Genomic DNA, 19,895 nt, shown 5'->3' with positions numbered 1-19,895 from the left:
TTTGTTGAATATTTAATAACCTGGTGTTGAACGTTTTCTTGAGGTTGAATTTTATTTTTGGGGGGCAGGAATCGACCCACATCATGACACGGTAATAAATACTGATCTACGTTCCTCATTCATAAATGTCTTCAGGTATTATGACCGTTACAAAACTTTTATTTTTTTTTTGGTAAAGCCAATTCTTTTGAAAAAGTAGGAAAAACTTTTTCCTACTTTTTCAAAAATCAAACTCCATTTTGATTTTGATTACCAAAATCAAAATCTTGGTTTTGATGTAAAATCGGATTTAGTGAGAAGCCAAAGAAATTAAATTTCTTTTCTTCTTTAGCTTTCTAGCAGTAACCAACCTGACGAAGTTAAGTAAAAAGTAAATGGTTCGTGATTTTATTCACCCAAACCAAAAGTTTTGTTTTATATAATTACATATAACCATGATGCCGGCTCCAACATATTTCACTATGGTTGCGGTGCGTAGTATTTTATTTTATGCCAAACTTACCTCATGCTGTTAAGGAAATTCAAAAATATTTGACTCCCATAATTTAAGAAATATTGTTTCTTCTTCAATTTTGCTGTCATACTTTATATATAAAAAAACTGCAAACGTTATCAACTAGTTTCCCTTTTTTGATTTTATTATCACTTCATCAGATCAGATTTTCTTTTTAGCATTTAAAAATATTTTCATGAAATGTACAATATTCACTTTTAATGAAAATGCACAGACATTCTTCAGTGGTTTTGTTTATAAAAAAAAATACAAACATTCTTTCACAGAGACGTTGTGTCGTTCATAATTTACAGGGTCAATCCCTGACGAAAGCTCAACCGCGTTTTCTCATTTACATTGTGGCGAATAGCCGGCAGGTTGCTTTCAAATATTAAATACAACTTTAAATAGACTTTAAATATACAAACAAAGCAAACACTGGAATGCAACAAATTAAATAAATAAATAAAAATCTAATTTGCAACAAAAACAACTAGGTTTTTAGCAAAGTACAGTGGACAAGTTTATGACATTCGAGTTTATGACATTAAGATTCGAGTTTTTGGCTGGAAAACTCAACACTCTGCAAATAAGGCATACCAAACTAATCAGCAGCAATGAAAAGTGATATAAAAAAATGCTTTTTATATTTTATTGTAAAGTCACTGGTGTCCATGCTCAAGAATACAGAGCGAGAAATTCCAAAAGGTTCAAGTAGAGATAGCAAAGTTCAATTCTGATGAAGGGAAACAGTTCATTGGCTGGTCCTGGTATCACAAACAGCGGCTCTTCTTCGTTGGTTCACATTTAGGAGTCGTCTTCAGTTTTTATGACATGAAACAGGGTAACATTAAAGATCACTTGGTGTCCGTTGTTCCAGGCGTACAGCGCCCGCTCTCTGGCGTTATAGTCAAGCATGGAGATGTGAAAGTACTGATTGTGGAAAGGGATGTCTATGTATTCGTAGCTGGACGTCTTGGTGGAGTACGCGTAGTAAACCTTCGCTCCCGACAGGTGGGAGTTGGTGATATAAAGCGTCCCGCAGATCATGAACGATTCGCCCGCGTTCCTCTTGGAGTATTCCGTATTCCACGTCTTCAGCACCTGCAGGGTGTCGGGGTCTATCTGTGAGATGACAACGTTGCCGGCGTTCTGATTGGTGGCGTACACGGCCCACATTCCCAGTTCGTCGGCCATGACGTCAATGTCGGAGTACCCTCCCCAGGTGTACGGGTACATGTTGTGGAAGCCGGCGAACTCCAGGGCTCTTTGGGCGAGAACGGTGCCCGTCTCGAAGTTGTACTTGACGATTATGTTGCTCTGGTACTTGTTGTAGTAAAGCGAGCCGTTGTAGACGATGTGGTTGGTTCCCTCCCATTTAAACGGGAGGCTGTAGGTTTGAGAAACCACTCCCGACACAAAGTCGTCTGTCGTCTTGTACTCGCGCACAATCTTGCTGTTGGTATAACTGTCCATATACCAAACCTATGTCAGAGAGGACAGAGGAATTAGTTAGAGTCGCACCTGATTCTGCGGTGACTGGCTACATTATTCCACTCTCTCAAATTCTTTCACGGTAACACCGCAAAGTTTTTATTTTACGAGGTTTTATGTGATCGACCAACTTTAAGAAGTGGATAATAATAAATTGGAAGGAAAATAGTTTGTGGTTTTCAGCTCTCTTTATTGTAATACCTCAAAATAGACTCAGTGTCGCACATGTGATGGAAGACTCTACTTCTCTCATATCATCTACACAAGAAAAATGTATTGAAGTTTCTTTGCATATCCCAACATTCAGGGCATAAACTGCAGCATGCATTTGTATTCGGCCCAATTTACTCGCATGCCTCTAAATAAAATCCAGTGCAACCAAACGCTTCAGAATGTCACTTTAAATATAGTTTTTCTGTGAAGGCCTCTGAGAAAATTTCAAGGGTAAAAAAAAACTAACAAAATTGTCAGCATGTATCAATGTCTTAATGTTTACAAAACTTATTTGTTTCCTGGAGGGTTACTGAACAAACAGCATCATGAAAACCAAGCGACACACCAGAGGTGTTATTGGTAAATGTTCATTAGTTAGAAAAGTAGCTACCAGGACTACTATACATATGCATACCAATCTTTTGGGGATATTATTGTTATAAAAAATTTTCCATCAATATTCTTTTGTGTGTGTGTGTGTGTTGGACTAACACATAAAATTTGAAGGATATACATTAACGTTCATGGTGGTTCTGTGACAAAATGTGAAAAGTCTACGTCTACACATTTGCAGCCCACTGTATGACATCATCAGCTGTCATCATTGGTAACTCTCTATATGATTATATTAATAAATTACAGAATAAAATAGAAAATGGTCCAACCAGAATCACTGCTTTACTCTCTTACTGTTAAAAATCTAAATCTACTCCACAAGCGTTCTCCTCTCAGTACCTGCTCTGATCTTTGAAAAAAAACCCAAAAAAAACAACAAACCCAATCTTATCATGACTCACCCTGTTGTTTCGGGTTGTTGCAAGCGGATCCGTCATCCAAGCCCCAAACCGGGTTCCAGATGTCTTTATCGTAACAGGTCCAGTGATTTTCATTAATTTTCCGCATGCTGTTGATACAGAAAAGCAGCACTAAGATGTTCTGGGGTTGGTTTCGGTCTCTAACTAGATTCCTCAAGCCAATTTCATGCCTGCGTCGCCAGGGAGCGTGGCCCCTGTGCATACTAAGATAGCACCGACAGCCGCATACTTTATTTAACTCAAAGCTTAATTGTCCGACTGTTGTTTGAATCTAAAAGTTACTCTGAGTTCATGGGGTTTTCACAGTTTTTTATCGCAGCCGCGGCGAGCCTTAGTTCAAAACCAAAACCAAAACCAAAACTCTACGGTTGTACAAAAACAACTGTCTCTTAAATAAAACGGCGGTTTTCCCCCTTTTGCCTCCTCCTAAGCAGAAGAAAACAGAGCCTTAAAAGCTCAGGGTTAGTTAGTGATTCAGACCCCGAACTTCTGACTAATTCATAGCATCACAAACTTCTCTGGAAAAGCGGGGCTGCAGTCGAAGAAGATTAACACCACAAGCTGCTTCGTTTTCTGCTCATTAGAAGGCGATAAGGGAGGACATGTTACTCCTAATTGCCTCCTTCAAGAGATCGTGGAAGATTTTGCTGTTAAAAGCCATCAATCCAAACCAGCCGACACGAGGACGAACCGGATTGGCCTCGTTGTGTCGCACTGGAGTGAAAGTGACGGAGCTAACCATCAACCACTTGGGATTTCTTTGAAAGGAAGACAATGCTTCCCATGCTTCAATGCAGTGACTGACTGGACATAACCTGGCAACAAATGCAAAAATCTTATCAACTGTACCTGCAGAATGGAGGTGCAGAAAAAAATTTGATTCGCAAGTCAGAGTGCTTGGAATTCTGAATTGATTCAAAATGCCCCAAAAATTGATTTTAAAATGCATTTAAGCTGTATGTCTTTGATGCTCCTATTTGTGAGTGTAGCCACAATTATTCAAATGTATTTTGAATAATTCTTTGATCTATTTTTGTATTTAAGAAAAAGCCAGGCGGCTAAGCTAACGTAATACTGGTAACTTAAGTTGCAGAGTTTGACGCAGAAACATATTTCATAAATATAAACGAATGCAATGTGATTCAGGGCGCCACCTTACAGAACTGGTTTAAATAAATGTTCTGTATATTTACAATGTCTTTTCCTCTCAGTTGCAATTTAAACAGAATCTCCACACCGTTTGACTGGAAAAATAGGTTTCTGAATCAAAAATTGTTTCAGGATTGAATCGTGACCCTAAAAATCGGAATTGCTGACAGATTTGCATCTCTGTCGCTGTAGAATGGCACTTCAGTGCAGTCAGCGCGCAAGACTCCACTGTTGTAGAGAAATCACACTGAAACTTGTTTAAACTTTGCTACAGAAGACTTGCATTAGTCAGTGAAGTACTGGGGAGTACGTAAGGAATATTTTCATCCCAAAAATCCTATGCCAAGGTGAAGTTTCTAGGTGGGTATGAAGCTGTAGACAATACTTTTTACTCATGTATCCCCTATGGTTATTTTTCTATATGCTACCCGGCAGCATAAAAAACAAGGAAGGAGAAAGTATGGATCTGACAACTTCTGGCTGCGTGTAATACTTCTTCTGCTGGTGTTATTCATTTTCCTGAGCAACGCCAGGACAGTTTTCTTTCATTTTTTAATAAGACTTCAGAATAACGCTGAGCTCATGCACGTTTCACAATATATCAGCTTCCTTGAGACATGATTAAAATTCTGACTTAATCCAGTGGGGAGCGGCGTACACAAACAGCACTCACTTAGCTTGCCCATGCAGCTGCGCAGCCTGGTGTCCAGCCGCAGGACCCGCTGGTACAGTTCGTCGTAGTCGTAGGCCCCGATCTCTTCCTGGATGCCCGTCAGCACCACCGACAGGTTCCTGATCTCCTCCTTGAACTGGGAGATGAGCGCGGCGTCCATCTTATACTGCTCCAGCACGGGGATCAACGGCTTCAGCTCGTCCATCTTGTCCTTAAGCTCCTGAAGTGGGGGATGGAAAGGGGACAGTGGCGGCGGCGGCGAAATGATGGGAGACGGCATGATGATGAGAGAGGCGGGAGAGGCAGTCAGGAGGGAGACAAGGTGCTGTTTGACGGGATCAAAAACTACTACAAGACGTGATGAATGTGTGAAGCCAGAACAACGTGGCTATTTGCTGGGAGGAGGGGAAAAAAAAAAAAAACGTCTGCTGCTACAGTGACTCGAACGTTTACAGCCAACATCTTCCACAAATGCAAAGTTACAAAGTTTCACAGTTTCGAAGTCGGCCTTCTATCACCTGAAGAGCGTTTCCAGGTTTAAAGGACTGAAGTCACAGCTAGCTCTAGAAAAACTCATCCATGTGTTTATCTTTAGTCGCATTGATTTCTGCAACAGCGTCTTCACGGGCCCGCCTAAAAACAACAACCAAAAAAATTCAGGCAGCTGATTAGGCCAACTGATCAAAAACGCTGCTGCTCGCGTTCTGACTAAAACCAGGAAGATAGAGCACGTCCCCCCAGTTCTACAGTCCTTCCACTGGCTCCCTGTAGCTCAGAGAATAGACTTCAAAATACTTAATGAGTTTATAAATCACTGAACAGCTTAGCACCACAATACATTAAAGATCTACTGTTGTCATAGCAACCTTCCAGACCCCTCAGGTCCTCTGGTTCTGGTTCTGCTCTGCATCCCTAGAACCAGAACCAAACATGGAGAAGCAGCATTCAGCTTCTATGCACCACAAATCTGGAACAAATTTCCAGGAAACAGCAAAACTGCTGAAACACTGAGGTCCTTTAAATCTAGACTGAAAACCCACAGAGCTGCCTTTATATTCCTAATAAATGAAACGTTGAGCAGCATATTTGATGTGTACTGCTAATTTTAATGATGGCACTTGACAAATGCAATGTCTGTTACTGGATTTAACAATTGTTGATTGTATGAAATTTATGGTGTTTTCATGATGTAAAGCCCATTGAACTGCATCTCCATACTGGTAAATACCAGAGGACTAAGTTGGAGAACCAACACTGAGGTCATAGATGATTTGCAAAAGATGTATTTTTAAAACCTATTGAAGAGAACCACTAAAACTCAAAGGACTGCGGGAAATAAAAAAAAGAAGAAAAACTCAGCACAGAACAATGGTAGAAAAGGACTGCGGCAGAGCTGGGAGAACAATGACCGGGAGACCGAGGCAGAAATGGGCAGTGACATCAGCACTAATAAAACAATGGCATGGCGAGTCCGGCATTGATAAAGCAAAGCAGTAAACGGAACAAAACAAAAACCGGGGGTCTGCAACCTGCGGCGTCAGAGTTTCGTTTGATTCTTTAGACTCTCCACGGTGCCTCTTAACAACTTTGAGCAGTAATGTTGTAAAACTGTTCCGATATCTAAGGTGAAGGATAATTTTTCCCCCCCCCAAGGCTAGTGTAGATTCTGGAGCTCAAGGCAAAATCTATTTGGGAGTAGTAAGAAAGATGTCTTTCTGCATTGTAAATGTTGCAAACGTCTGATGTTGAACAAGAGATATTTCCCAGACATTACCTAGAAACAAACTCCAAACTATTTTTTACTTTTTTTTCTGTTCCTTCCAATGAATAAAAAAAGGAAAGCCTAAATACCACAAGGGTCAAGAATGGTTCTGAAATCCAACATTTTGTGACAAAAATATGACACCTGACATTACCTTTCGTTGATTGTGTCATAACAACTCGTTTTCACAAAATTACAAGGAAAGAAAACCATTAACAACAAAAACGTCTATTGATGTCTTCAGCAATTTCTTCTGGCTTTTACATCAGGGTTTAACATCGAAGCATCTCCTTCAACAGAAGAGTTGAATGTTTGCTCAATGTGACTTTTCACACATTGAGCAAAAAAAATGTTTTGTTTTTATTTTCCCCAAATAACATGACACAAAAGCAATTTTTTACTATTTCATACATCAGCATTTGTTGTCCAGGGTAATCTACAGACCAGAGCTACAGCATTACATCATACTGTATATTATAAGTATTGCAACTTATATATACTGATGTCTTATCTTCTTTCATGGGTTTTACCGCCATCACTTTTGGAGGCCCCAGAATAAGTTCGACCTTTAAAAGCTAACTGGTCGTTAGCCAGTTAGCTCAATGGAAGGGTAGTAAGTTGCTACATTTACTCAGCTATATTTTCTTCTGTAAAATTTAGAGAAAAATAAACTTATAGAAGTAGTTTTATAGCACCACGCTTTTTACTTCGACATAAACAATGTCATTATGAAGTAACTTTTACTTTAGTACACTTTCTGCCCATTCTAGTGCAAGCAAGTTTAACCAAAGATGCACCAGGCACAGAAATACTAAGTACTTTTTTTATGTCATATATGATATATACAGTAATTTTATAACAACTGAAGTTAACATAGTCACTTGATTATGCTATAAAACTGCACTATACGCCTAAAAAACAGACGATGCTGCCTCTTTAATATGGTTCAACATTGGCGCTTTGTATTGGCAATGGCTCATCTTGACTGATTTTGGGTCAAAATTGGACACAAAAAATTCTAAGCAGGAAATCCTGAGGCCAAGGACTCCAAAGTGCTTTAAATTCAATGTAAAAAGTGGGTAGAGTCTCTCTTCTGGAGTGCGGCGGTGGAACAGGCCTGCAGCACAACTGAAGTCGGGAGAGGCCTTAGTCCTTCATGTGGTCGCGACAGGTTCGCGTCCCAGGTCTGATGACCTTTGCCGCATGTCTTTCTTTCTCTCACAACACACTTTCCTGTCTGACAACTGTCAAATGAAGGCCACTAGAGCCAACAAAACCTGTCTCTCCTACTTAAAGTGGAAAAAAGGGTCTAAAACGAGATCTGAATGAAATACAATCAACCCAGGCAACTAAATGAAGTAAACCCAGGGGTTTAAACGAACCTCTGTGATAACAGAGTGCTTTGGAGTACCTGAAAATTCTTGGCCATGATGGATTTCCTGTCATCTTCAACCTGCCTGAACTTGGTCCTCAGGCCTTTCATTTGGTTCTCCATCTTTATGACATATTGGAAATCCCTCTGTGTGCGCAGGTTCAGCACTTCAATGGACTGAGACATGTTCTGCACCTTAAACGAAAAAGGTCAAGGTTAGCAAAGACCCGAGGCGGTCTCTGTTCGCAGACTGAGCTAATGGCATGTAATCAATACATTGTACAAATGACAGCAAAATGACAGCAAACTACTGTCATTACACTGTAAAAAAGTTTCTAATTTATGGTAAAATTCTGGCAACCACAGCTGCCAGTATTTTCCCATAATTAAGAGACTTTTCTTTTTTACAGTATAGTTAGTATATATTTTCTTAATATATATATATATATTCCTGCAAGATCAATTTTAATATTTACACTCAATCAGTGCTATTCTCCACAACATAACTGTCATTATATTGTGATGTCAGGCCTGTGGAAAATGACCGCCACAGTCAGTATGCAGCCAAAATAAAGCTATATGGATAGTGTGCTTACATAATACACGGATATTATATTTCAAATAATTTTTAATTGAGGCATTCATGAGAATGTATTTAGTTGTTTGTAGGATTTTTCATAATGCTAGGGATTATTATAGGGTTCTAAAATGTTCTAAAAGTATTGGAACTAGCCAGTTTTCCATTACCTTTTTCTATTTCCTTATGTGTAGGTGTGCAGGTTTTCCACGCGTTGGCTTGTTGTGTGTGGGAGGTGGTGATTAATGGACATGGGGTCATGGCGGGTCTAGCTTTTGGACGTTTGTCACTACACACGGAACAGTAGAGAGGGCTGTGTTTACTCTATGAATCACATTTCAGGTACAGGGGAAAGGATCAAAGACAGCAACCTGAGAAATGATGCACAGTCTCCACAAGCTGTTTTATTCAGTTCTACTATTTGTGCCCGATTACCACGTTTATTAGCGTAGATGTAAGCGAGATTACATTGTTATATTTTATAATGGTGCTGAAAAAGATTTTTTGTTTCTGCTAAAGCAACTCAAGAGTGCTTTTCTTTAATTGTTCTTCTAAATCACAAATAGCCCTAAATGTTTTTAATGCACGTAACATTTGGTAGTAAAGAACAACTTCTTTTTTTTTAAATTTCCATGTGTTTGACATCATTGGAAAGCCTAGACTAAATAACTCAAAATCTCCGAGTAGACATCTTCATGGTTTTGTCGTGGCCATGGAAATGGAAAAAAGTTGTTCTAAATGTGCGCAATATACTGCAACAAATAAGGCCGCTAACAAACAAAAGGTGGCAGGGATTTCAGGTATGTGTGCTTGTGCGGGGCGCACTGGGGGAGGTAAACATCCCTTTTGTCACCGTGCTTACCTTTTCCAGCAGCTGTCGAAGCTGTCTGCTTTTGGCATCTCTGGAGCACAGGCTCTGTTCCGGCGCCACCACGGTGCAGATGCAGCGGCCGTCAGCATCCTGGGCTGAGCTGTACACCTGCCAGCCCTCCTTAGGGCCGATAGTCTGCAGGTGAAAACAAACACAGCAACACTCAGAAACCATTTTAGGAGTAGCTGAAATTATACAATGCGCTCCATTCAAATCCACAAAAAGTAAAAATGAATTCTATCACTCAAATTCAATAATTGAATAATTTTATTGAAAGGTTTGTCTTTTTCAGTGAAACACAAACACGCAATTATTATTTCTGTTAATTAAGATGATCTCCTTCCAGCCAATGGAAAAAAAAATAATACATTTGACATAAGGATACTCCATCAGACCAATTAAAAAATAATTCTAATACGGTAATTTGGGTTTGGATTTAAAGAAAACTTTGTAAAATACCTGCTTCAAAGTTGTGATTTTTCAAAAGGTATTTTTAATCCAAGAGCCGAGCCTCGTCAAAACTCATTTGGTTGAGTAACACACTGAATGAAAGGACTCTACAAATTAATTCAATCAATCAATCAATCAAATTTTATTTGTAAAGCACATTTCAGCAGCAAGGCATTTCAAAGTGCTTTACATCATAACAAACACAGAATCACAATGCAATATAGAATCAATCATTAAGTCAAGTTACATCAATAAATTTGTAATTGATTACATTTCAAATACAATTCTAAACAGGTGGGTTTTTAGTTGAGATTTAAAAGAACTCAGTGTTTCAGCTGTTTTACAGTTTTCTGGAAGTTTGTTCCACATTCGTGGTGCATAGATGCTGAAAGCTGCTTCTCCTCGTTTGGTTCTGGTTCTGGGGATGCAGAGCAGACCAGAACCAGAAGACCTGAGAGGTCTGGAAGGTTGATACAATAAAAGCAGATCTTTAATGTATTGTGGTGCTAAACCGTTCAGTGATTTATAAACTAACAACAGTATTTTAAAGTCTATTCTTTGAGCTACAGGGAGCCAGTGGAGGGACTTTAAAACTGGTGTTATGTGCTCTATCTTCCTGGTTTTAGTGAGAACGCGAGCAGCAGCATTCTGGATCAGCTGCAGCTGTTTGATTGATTTGTTGGACAGACCTGTGAAGACGCTGTTGCAATAATCAATACGACTGAAGATGAACGCATGGATGAGTTTCATCCATGCGTTCATAAAATTATGACATTTTAGATGGGTTGATCTGATTCAGCCTATAAAATGTATTTAATTAGATCATCACAGATCATACTTCAAAAAGGCCAAATGAAAATGGGAAAAAAAACTATCTGTTTTTCTATTTTCAATTTTCATTTGGAGTTTTTTTTTTTTAAAGAGTCAGAGGCCCAATTTTAAGCTCAACACAGACAAAGCCACTGCCTTCCACAATAATTAACTCTCGCTACAGTCCTCGGAAAATGCCAATCTGATGAAGATACGGCCCTAAAGACTCAGAGGGTCTACGATGCAGTGACTCAATAAACACATCTCCTGTTTTCCGAATTGTATTCATAAAATCGATTATTTTCTCTCCATTTCTACCAAATACATTCCTCATACAACACATATAGGTTACAGCATGACATAATGTTAAAGAATATGCACAGGCACTCGACTTCTCAGATCAGCATTCTTTTTTTTAAATATGATGTTTCGAAATAAGTGTCTCTGTTTTTAAAAGCTACGTAACGGTCATTGACCCTACCATCCAAACTGTGTCATTGCTGTTACTGAATCCTGCAGTATGATTTTTAAAGAAGAAGCTACCCAAGGTCGGATCTACGCTGAGATGTTAAAGTTTTCTGGCTGAGCGTCCTGCTGCGGGGAGCAGATGTGGACACTAATGCTGGAATTAAACAGCAGGACTTTAATTACATCGTTCCAGCACAATTTAAATTCAAGCAGTAAATTCTTCCAGTTTCCTGGACCGACGAAGAAGCTGCAACAGCCTCTTTCCAGCAGAGGAACTAAGCGGCAGGATCAAGCCAATCATGCAAATATGATTGTATTCCCTTTAAAGACACGTCACGCTGTTACCGTTGAGTTTTAATTGTGTCGGGCCAACTGTGGTATGTCAAGAGTAGCTGTTTAGAAATGTCATTTTTAGACATTCATCTAATAACCCATATTTAACCCTGTTGCAATTTTTTTTGTCTCTAAAGCTATAATGTAGCAAACAGAGCAAGCTTAAAGGGGAAGCGTTATGTAAAGTTGCCTTTTCTGCACTTTAAATTACATTATAATATTATTTGCTCATCAAAAACATACCTGGACTGTTGCTATGATACTTTCATGCATGTTTGAGAAATCCCTTAATCTCCCATGGTAACCATTCAACTGGGACCTGCTCTGTGAGCTTCCGCCTCCCAGAGCACCCCTCCACCACTCTGCTCCTTCAGACTAGCCAGCAGCAATTAGCAAACACCTAGTAGAACTGTGAGGTACTTCTCAGTGCATCGCTGGTAAAAATGTTGTCAAAGTGTTAACAGAGGAGCGATGCTGTGATGACTTTCTGAAGGTGGATTTACAGAAGGAGCATAAGCTTCTTAAAGAGACAGAGGCCCAAATTCAAGGTGTTAAATTCCAAAGACAAATTTCTTTTAAGTCATATTTGATATGTATTAGATTTTTATAACAACTAAAGATTACATAGTTACTTTGATTGTGATATAAAACGGCACTATGTAGTAGTGGCAGTATTATGTATCAAGTAAATTATGCTGCCCTTCTAAAATTAAGCTAAAGTTAAAAAGTGCACAAATGTTCACGTTTGCAAGTTCCTACAAGTCTGATCAAGTAGTATTAGATTCTTTATAAGAAGACATCTCATGCCTGATCAGGACCTCATGCTTAATTTGAGTTGCTAAGCTAGTGAATGGTTAGACTATTACTACAAGACCTATGGCAGACTTTTGCTGCTCTTGATGTGAAAGTTCACGCTTGCAGAATCAGAAAGACTGTATAAGTTTAACTCTTATGTGAGGTATACCAAGAGAAAATTCAATCTATAAAACAAAGATGAATGCCAGACGGAAATTTGCTAAAGAGAACATGGACAAAGACCAGGATGTATGGAATGTTGCTATTTAGATAGACGATTCTCAAATTTAATTGTTAGGAAATCAATTCTCTGATGATGTGTTTATCTGTAGCTAAATACAGAATACAGGAAGCATGGAGGTGGAAGGGTCATGATTTGGGGATTCTTTGTTGTAGCAGAACTTAGCTAGTTCACCATCATAAAATTCTCTATGATTTTCACTGTTTTTCAGAAACAAATATGGCATTATCTGAACCAAATTAAAACCTGCAGCAGAGCTGGGCCTAGCAACATAACAAGAACCCAAAAAACCCAGTAAATCCACCGAGGATGGAAATAATGGACAGTCAAATCAAAAACCCAAATCCTGATCTCACTGAAACACTTTGTGGTGACATCAAACTTATACATGCATGATTCCAATTAAACAAGCTGTTCAGAGTAAGTTGAGACATTGATGTTAGCATTACTTTTTAAAAGTTCTGAACATCTACTTGGGCGTTCAAATTTTTAATTATTTTTTTTTCTAGGAATCCTGTACTTTATTAGCTCCCCTCAGGGAAAATTTGTTTTGGACTCCTTCCTGCTTCAGCTGATGCCAGTTTACTAATTTCACATCACAGTTGAGCTGTCACAACACAAGCTTCTGGGCTGGTTTTATGACAGGAAGAGGAGGTTTCTAAATGCTTAAAAATCTTAATCTGTCCGCTCTCTAAAGAGAGAAACAGTGTTTTCTCAGACGTGTACAACACGTATCGACTCGGTAAATAGATGAGCTTTTCTAATACCAAAATAATGGCAAGCTTTTTCGAACAATCATTGGATTCAAGTCCAAACTTTGACAGGGCCAGTTCCGAGTCTTTCACTTTGAACCTACAGTGGCTGCATAACATCAAATTCAATTGAGTTTAAGATAAACCGGTGACTGGTCATTCTCCTTCAGGATTTTCTAGAGAGCAACATTGATGGTTGCCATTACAACAAGTCCTCAATATCCTAAAGAATTTTACCCTCAGATTACAGCACTAACCCCCCTGTTTGACAATATTGGGATATCTTGGGGGACGCCGCGATGTTTTTAAGATGGAGATTTGTGTCCTATTTGGTCAGCAGTGTCAAGGCAAGAAAAACACCAATGTGCTTTACCTTGAATCTCTCCTACGGATTCTATTTTTCTTAAACATTGACCTCGGCTGAGGTAAGCCAAGCCTTTAATCATTGTGTTGTTTTTTTTTACTCTACTTCCTGTTCTTAGACACACTCTATCCAAGTGTTTACTTCATTCAACAGCTCTGACAGGAATCGAGCCTGGATCTGCCAGGTACATTTGAACTCAAAATTGGTTAATGAAAGTTCATCCAGGATTTAACAGGGATACGGTTACATACATATATAGCTAATCTTAAAATGTATTTTTTGATTACCATGAAACATTTAAGTGAGATCTTTTTCATATTATTATTATTTGACCTTTTTTATATACAAGTTGTCTCATTGAAATCCAATATCTCATTCAAAAGAGACAAACACGGCAACAATACAATTAAAAAAATTCAATTAAATAAGCTAATAAAATATGTTTTCTAAGGAGACTTCTCATTTGGTCTCTAAGTGCAACTGTTCTTAGAGAAGGTGATTTTTTTTCCCTAAAAAAAATAAGTTATGTTTGTGAGACAGAGGTAATTTATATAGTAATTTCCTAATAGAAAGAGACGCAGTCGAAAGAGATAATGGGTAAATTATTGAATGAACGATTATGTAGGTAAACAGCTGCTGAAATAAACAAAGAAAGTAGGACAATGCTGACAAAGAGTTGCAGAGAAGCACACAGTCAGCAAGCATTAGTGAGCTGCAGAATGAATTGGATGGGATCCGGCAAGTGCTGAAAAGAAAAAGTAGGCCAGGAAAACCTCTCCTTGACTTTTTACCTAAGCCACTTTAAATATTCACGAAGCAAAGAAATGAGACGCTGCTATCACAAAAAACAAACCACATGCTGTCTATCTGATGTGTTTCTGACTGAGCCAAGCTTCCTCGTTTTTCACAGTGTGGCACGTCGTCGGCCAACTTACAGTACGCAACGGAGGAGGCAGCACCTAGTTTGTCAGCATTTTCGATCTCGGCATGTTAAATGGAAGAGGATCAGGCTTTCAGGGCTACAACAGCTTCACAGAGCTCCAAGCCAAAGACTTGGTCATTAATCATCCTTACAAAACAGCATCGAGCAGCTCAAAAACCCCCCTAAACCCAACCCAGCCCAACACCCCATCATCTGCCCAGCAGAGTCGTGCTCTCTGCAAAGCCGTCACACACGCACGCCGACCTGCTTGAGCGGTCAAACACGATGCCCAGACCCAGATATAAACAGTTGCCTAGATGGATTCGCATTTCCTCTGTTTTTGCCTGCTGTTCTTCACCAGCTTCTCCTCCTCTTCTTCTTCCCTCCCTTTGTTAGCCGTAGTCTGACTGACAGAGCTTGTTTTGCAGGCGGGTGTACAGCAGAGAATATCTTTTGCTGTGGCACCACATTCTGACAGTGATCAATACATCTAGTGTCAAAAGTGGGGGGAAAAACACTACATATTTCCAGATTTATGCTACTAAAGATTTAGTAGCATTTTCTGGGTTCATTTTGCTTAAAGAAAGTAAGCTGTCTAAAAATTATGCACACTGCTTAAGCCACACCTTCCCTCATTTTACAGATATACCTACTGTGCTTAAATACATTAGGTATTCAAGATTACCCAGCTTGGAGTTAGAAAATACACCTACAAATGAGAATATGGTGAAATATTTAGAGCCCAATAATACACAATTACAGTACAGCAAAAAAAAGGTCAATTGTCTACACTGCAAAAACACAATCTTACCAAGTATTTGTGTCTAGTTTCTAATGGAAATATCTTAGTAAACTTGAAATAAGACATAACTAACTCATAAGTAATTCTTCCGCTAGATGTAGGAGCTTGTTTTAAGTCAATAATTTCTTAATATTGATCTAAAAGTACTTGTTCCATTAGCAGGTTACTTCACTTATCACAAGATAAATTTCCTATGTTTTGAGTGAAATAATCTGTCAGTGGAACTACAACTTTTTCATCAATATTAAGGAATTATTGACTTAAAACAAGCTCCTTCATCTTGCTGAAAATATACTTGCAAGCTAGTTTTGTCTTATTTCAAGTGTACTAAGATATTTCCACTAGATACTAGACAAAAATATCAGGTAGGATTTTGTGTTTTTGTAGCGTAAACATGTAGAAAAAAAAATGCTTGCATGAATTCTGCAGCTCTCATATGCTGCATGTGTGCGCCACAGTTGAAAACATTGAAGTAGCTTTGACTGGAATATCACCGCTACTACCCAATTCTGTGCTTACACTGTCTGCACTCATAAAAATTCACTGCCTCAGGATTCCTGATGCTCGAAACTGCAACAGACACCAACGGCTTAATCTGCATTTTGATCCACACAGCAAGTACTTAGAAATAAACAAAGACATTAAATCAAAAACAACATATTTTATGCCCATGCAGTACAACACTCTGAATTCAACACTATTGATCCCAGTATACATGTACTATTAAGAATTGGAGGATATTAAATGCGACAAAAATACTTCAAAAACGTAGCAAGAATTTCAGCAATGTGTGTCATAAGACACACTTTTCACTATGCATATTTATTTCTATGTAAATATTTGTTATATTCTGGCTTAACTTAGCTAACAAATGTCGTCCTCTTCAGGATAAAATTCAACATTTTTATGTTTTAACTTTTTATATTAATTGTTCAGTTGTTGGAAACTGAAAGGCCAGACGTGCAGTTCCTTGAAAAATTCAGAAAACAATCATTTTTCTCAAATCTTTTTCTACATTTCCTCAGTGACTTTGCCCATTTGGCATGGCTACAGACTGAAGACTGCTCCCATCTGACTCTGAGCAGAATAAAGCGGCTATAGAAAATGAGTGGCTGGATAGATGTCAGGGAGATGAATAAATACCGAAGCAACACAAATACCAGTCAAAAAAGCACAGACATATTTTTATTAATTCTTTTTAGCATAATCTTTTTTTTCCCTTTTTATTTATGCATTTGACTTTTACCAGTCAAGCATGTAACAAGTAGTTTTAGCCAAACATACAGTAATACAACAGTGAACAAAACAGTTATAAGGAAATGATATATTTACATTATTTGAGGGACTAGGAAAAGCACAATATAATCTAATTCCATCCCTTTTCTATATTAAAAACATAATAATTGTTCTCATTTCTGTTTAGCCTAACCTATCAGAGGCTTTTATTCTGATCCAATAAAATATTTAAGTAAAATAAAGGATTATGTCTACATATTAAACATACATACACATATGGAATCGTCAAAACGTCCTATTATACACATAAGCAGCACAAATTATGTATGCATTCTCATGTACATGTGTAAATCCAATGAAAAACTTCTACAGACCTAATAGGCATTGTTTTTTCTAATATAGCATCCATGCATTTTATGAGTCTCTCATAAAAATTATCTGACTATAATTACAAATGTCCAATGCCTCGTTTCTTTTATTGTTACACACATGACCGGTTTTTATTCCTTCCCTCAATAATGTTGAACTCTGTTAATTTCCTCTTAAATCCCTTATGCTTCACTGACATGCAGAGGGACATTCCCATTACGGAAAACTACGACTGTCTCTCAACTGGCTAAAAAGTGGGAATAAAATGATTGGCTGTGGCAATTAACACTTCAATTGGCTATGGTTTTGTGTTTACGATAATTTACTCAAACAGGACTGAGAGAAAGCTAAAAAAAAAAAAAAAAAGACAGCAACACAATGAAGGAAACATCATTAAAACCGCTGGAGAGCATAGAAAAGAAAAATAAGCTGTATATAGAATTTGATCCTATTTCCAACATGTTGTTATAAGGAAATAACAGAAACGTGTGGGGGGAGTAATTATCGAGACGGGATTAAAAATCTAAATTTTGCAGATGATTGAGACTTTCACCGTTACTGCATGTAGGAGATGGAGAGAGCTGCAGGTCACTATGCAACCTAAAACCAAACTGATTGGAGGAGCAAATGAGGTCCAAAGTCAGCTTAGTCAGCCCATAATACATCAGTTCTGTCAACACAGCAGTGAAACTCAAGAACAACTTCCTTTTCCCTTCAGTTTTGACTTTTTGAACGTGACGTCACGCACTCCAGGAAGCGGCCCACTTTGTCATGATTGTCGTCAAAACAGCCTGCGTGTGCATCAAAGTGTAAATTCTGCAGGTGCTAACTAGTGACTAAATTCAGTGTTCAAGCCACAAAACCTCTGGAACCTGCTGGACATGGACCCATGGGGACTGGTCCACACTGCATGTTATTAAACTATATAAACACCAGCAAGGCTGTTCCAAAAGAAAATCAGGCCTATCATGCCAAAACACAATAATCAGCGCATTAGCCACCAGCAGAAATGGAACAATGCCAGACTAATTAGTAAATCTGGAAACCTAAAAAATGACTTGTCTTGTTTTTGGATTACTCTCGAGTCAACCGTAGCCCATTATTATGAAAAACTGACATAATTACCTCACAGTGGGGAAAAAAAAAAACTTTGTGAAATGATAAATAGTTTAAACCAGTATCCTCAAAGTGTGATGGCCAGGGACAGAAAATCCTTCACTCTGCAGGCACCTCCACAATGACGGAGATGAGAAAAATTTGTCCTCGCATGGCCTTGTATCCAGACAGGTACCTATCCTCATACAAGTAAAGGATAGATACCTCACAGGTGTTGCATATTCTCATTTTGAAGCATTCTTTCCATTTGGCACTAGGTTAATAAAGTGCGACTGAGGAAGAGAAAGAAAGAAAGAAAGAAAGAAAGAAAGAAAGAAAGAAAGAAAGAAAGAAAGAAAGAAAGAAAGAAAGAAAGAAAGAAAGAAAGAAAGAAAGAAAGAAAGAAAGAAAGAAAGAAAGAAAGAAAGAAAGAAAGAAAAAAAGAAAGAAAGAAAGAAAGAAAGAAAAAAAGAAAGAAAGGCATTACAAGTTATTAGGTCAATGAAGCTGGAGGTGACGAGCGTTCTTCTTTTGAGGAGTGACTGGTGAAAGCAATACCTTCCAGACCCTCTTGGACACAGGAACAGGCAGATTTTAATGGACTACCTCAAAAGAGTAATTGGACCAGAACTTTAGACCATCGATAACCAAAACAGAAGCTGCAAAGGTATGCCATCTGAAGGTAGATAAGGAGCATCAACAAGAGCTTCATAGATTGGTAAAACTACTAAGAACTAGTGAGACGCCTGCTGAGTTCTTGACCACTGGAGGAGGCGTATTGCCTGTACAACTCACCATGACGGGAACAAGAGCTGAAACTGAATTGAAATGTTTGCGCTATGATGGCAGCAGTAGTGACCAGGACTGTACAACTGGAGAAAATAGGTCCAAAACTGTGGTGTTGTTTACCACAGTGGTTGCGACTGAGGTGAGGTTTGTCTACTTGTAGGCTGAGTAATCTCTAAACGGGTCCAGAGATCCATCTTCAAGAATAATCTGGTAGAGGGAGCGCTTTCTCCGCTAAAAAGCAAGTCATGAAGCAGAGAATGACTGCCCCTACTTCTCCTTCCCTTTCTCCTCGCATCATTACGTATATTTTTCTCTATACCAGCAAAAGCATAAAAGAAAAAAAAAAAGTAGTGACCTTACCACTATGTCTATTGTCTGGCTAGGTAGAAAAGAAAAAGAACCAGGGGACAGAAAGTCCAACCTGACAAAGGGCAACAGAGCAAAAATCCTCACAAGGGAAACCCAGAAAACTGGACAACAGGTGAGAACAACGTGAGCTACAGGTAAGCAAAATGCATTTTTAAGGAGGACATGCCGATGAATGGAAAGTAGCAGGGAGGATAACCACTTAAAGCTTGATGACCCCAAGGTGTTTTGGGGCAAAGGAAATCCCTGTTAAAATTCTAGTTTTGGTAATTACATTCAAATTCAATAAATGTGTTATGAAAGGCAATGAAAGAAAAGAAGAATCAAATTGCAGAACTCGGGAATCAAAAACACAAGATCAGAACATAAATTCAAGCAGAACTCCTTGGTTGAATAAATCCTTGTCGTTTACTTACAAAACCAAACCTATGCAAGCTTTTTTTTTTTTTTTTAAGTGTTATGCTGTCAGATGTGGCAGCCACCATGTTTACTTGTGTTATTTTCATTGGTACAACTTCAAAATCAGGCTCAACTTCCCTTATCATGGATAATTAAATAAAAACATGCAAATCAGCAGCGTGCGTCGGAGGCGTGAAAAGTGATGATAATGAATGCCTCCCTGTGGACGACATGATTTGTTCTCCTCATGCAACATAAGTATTCTGCCAATTATACACGTCGCTT

The 19,895-nt window shown here is 38.5% G+C and overlaps 1 protein-coding gene across 1 annotated transcript in view; it reads right to left on the bottom strand.

Annotated features, from left to right (window-relative positions):
* Positions 1-698: 698 nt before the first annotated feature.
* Positions 699-19,895, bottom strand: part of olfm3 (olfactomedin 3) — a 36,660-nt gene continuing 17,463 nt past the window's right edge. The window contains exons 2-6 of the mRNA XM_005811474.2: positions 9,411-9,554; positions 8,011-8,166; positions 4,838-5,057; positions 2,998-3,104; positions 699-1,978 (exon numbers count right to left, since the gene is read on the bottom strand). Coding sequence (XP_005811531.2) covers positions 1,301-1,978; positions 2,998-3,104; positions 4,838-5,057; positions 8,011-8,166; positions 9,411-9,554 — 1,305 coding nt within the window. The 3' untranslated portion in view covers positions 699-1,300. The remainder of the gene's footprint in view (positions 1,979-2,997; positions 3,105-4,837; positions 5,058-8,010; positions 8,167-9,410; positions 9,555-19,895) is intronic.

The sequence above is a fragment of the Xiphophorus maculatus genome, chromosome 21 (genome assembly GCF_002775205.1).
Source record: "Xiphophorus maculatus strain JP 163 A chromosome 21, X_maculatus-5.0-male, whole genome shotgun sequence".
NCBI classification, from domain to species: Eukaryota; Metazoa; Chordata; class Actinopteri; order Cyprinodontiformes; family Poeciliidae; genus Xiphophorus; species Xiphophorus maculatus.
The sequence above is the reverse complement of the archived record's forward strand: the minus strand, read 5'-3'. Positions and strand labels throughout refer to the sequence as shown.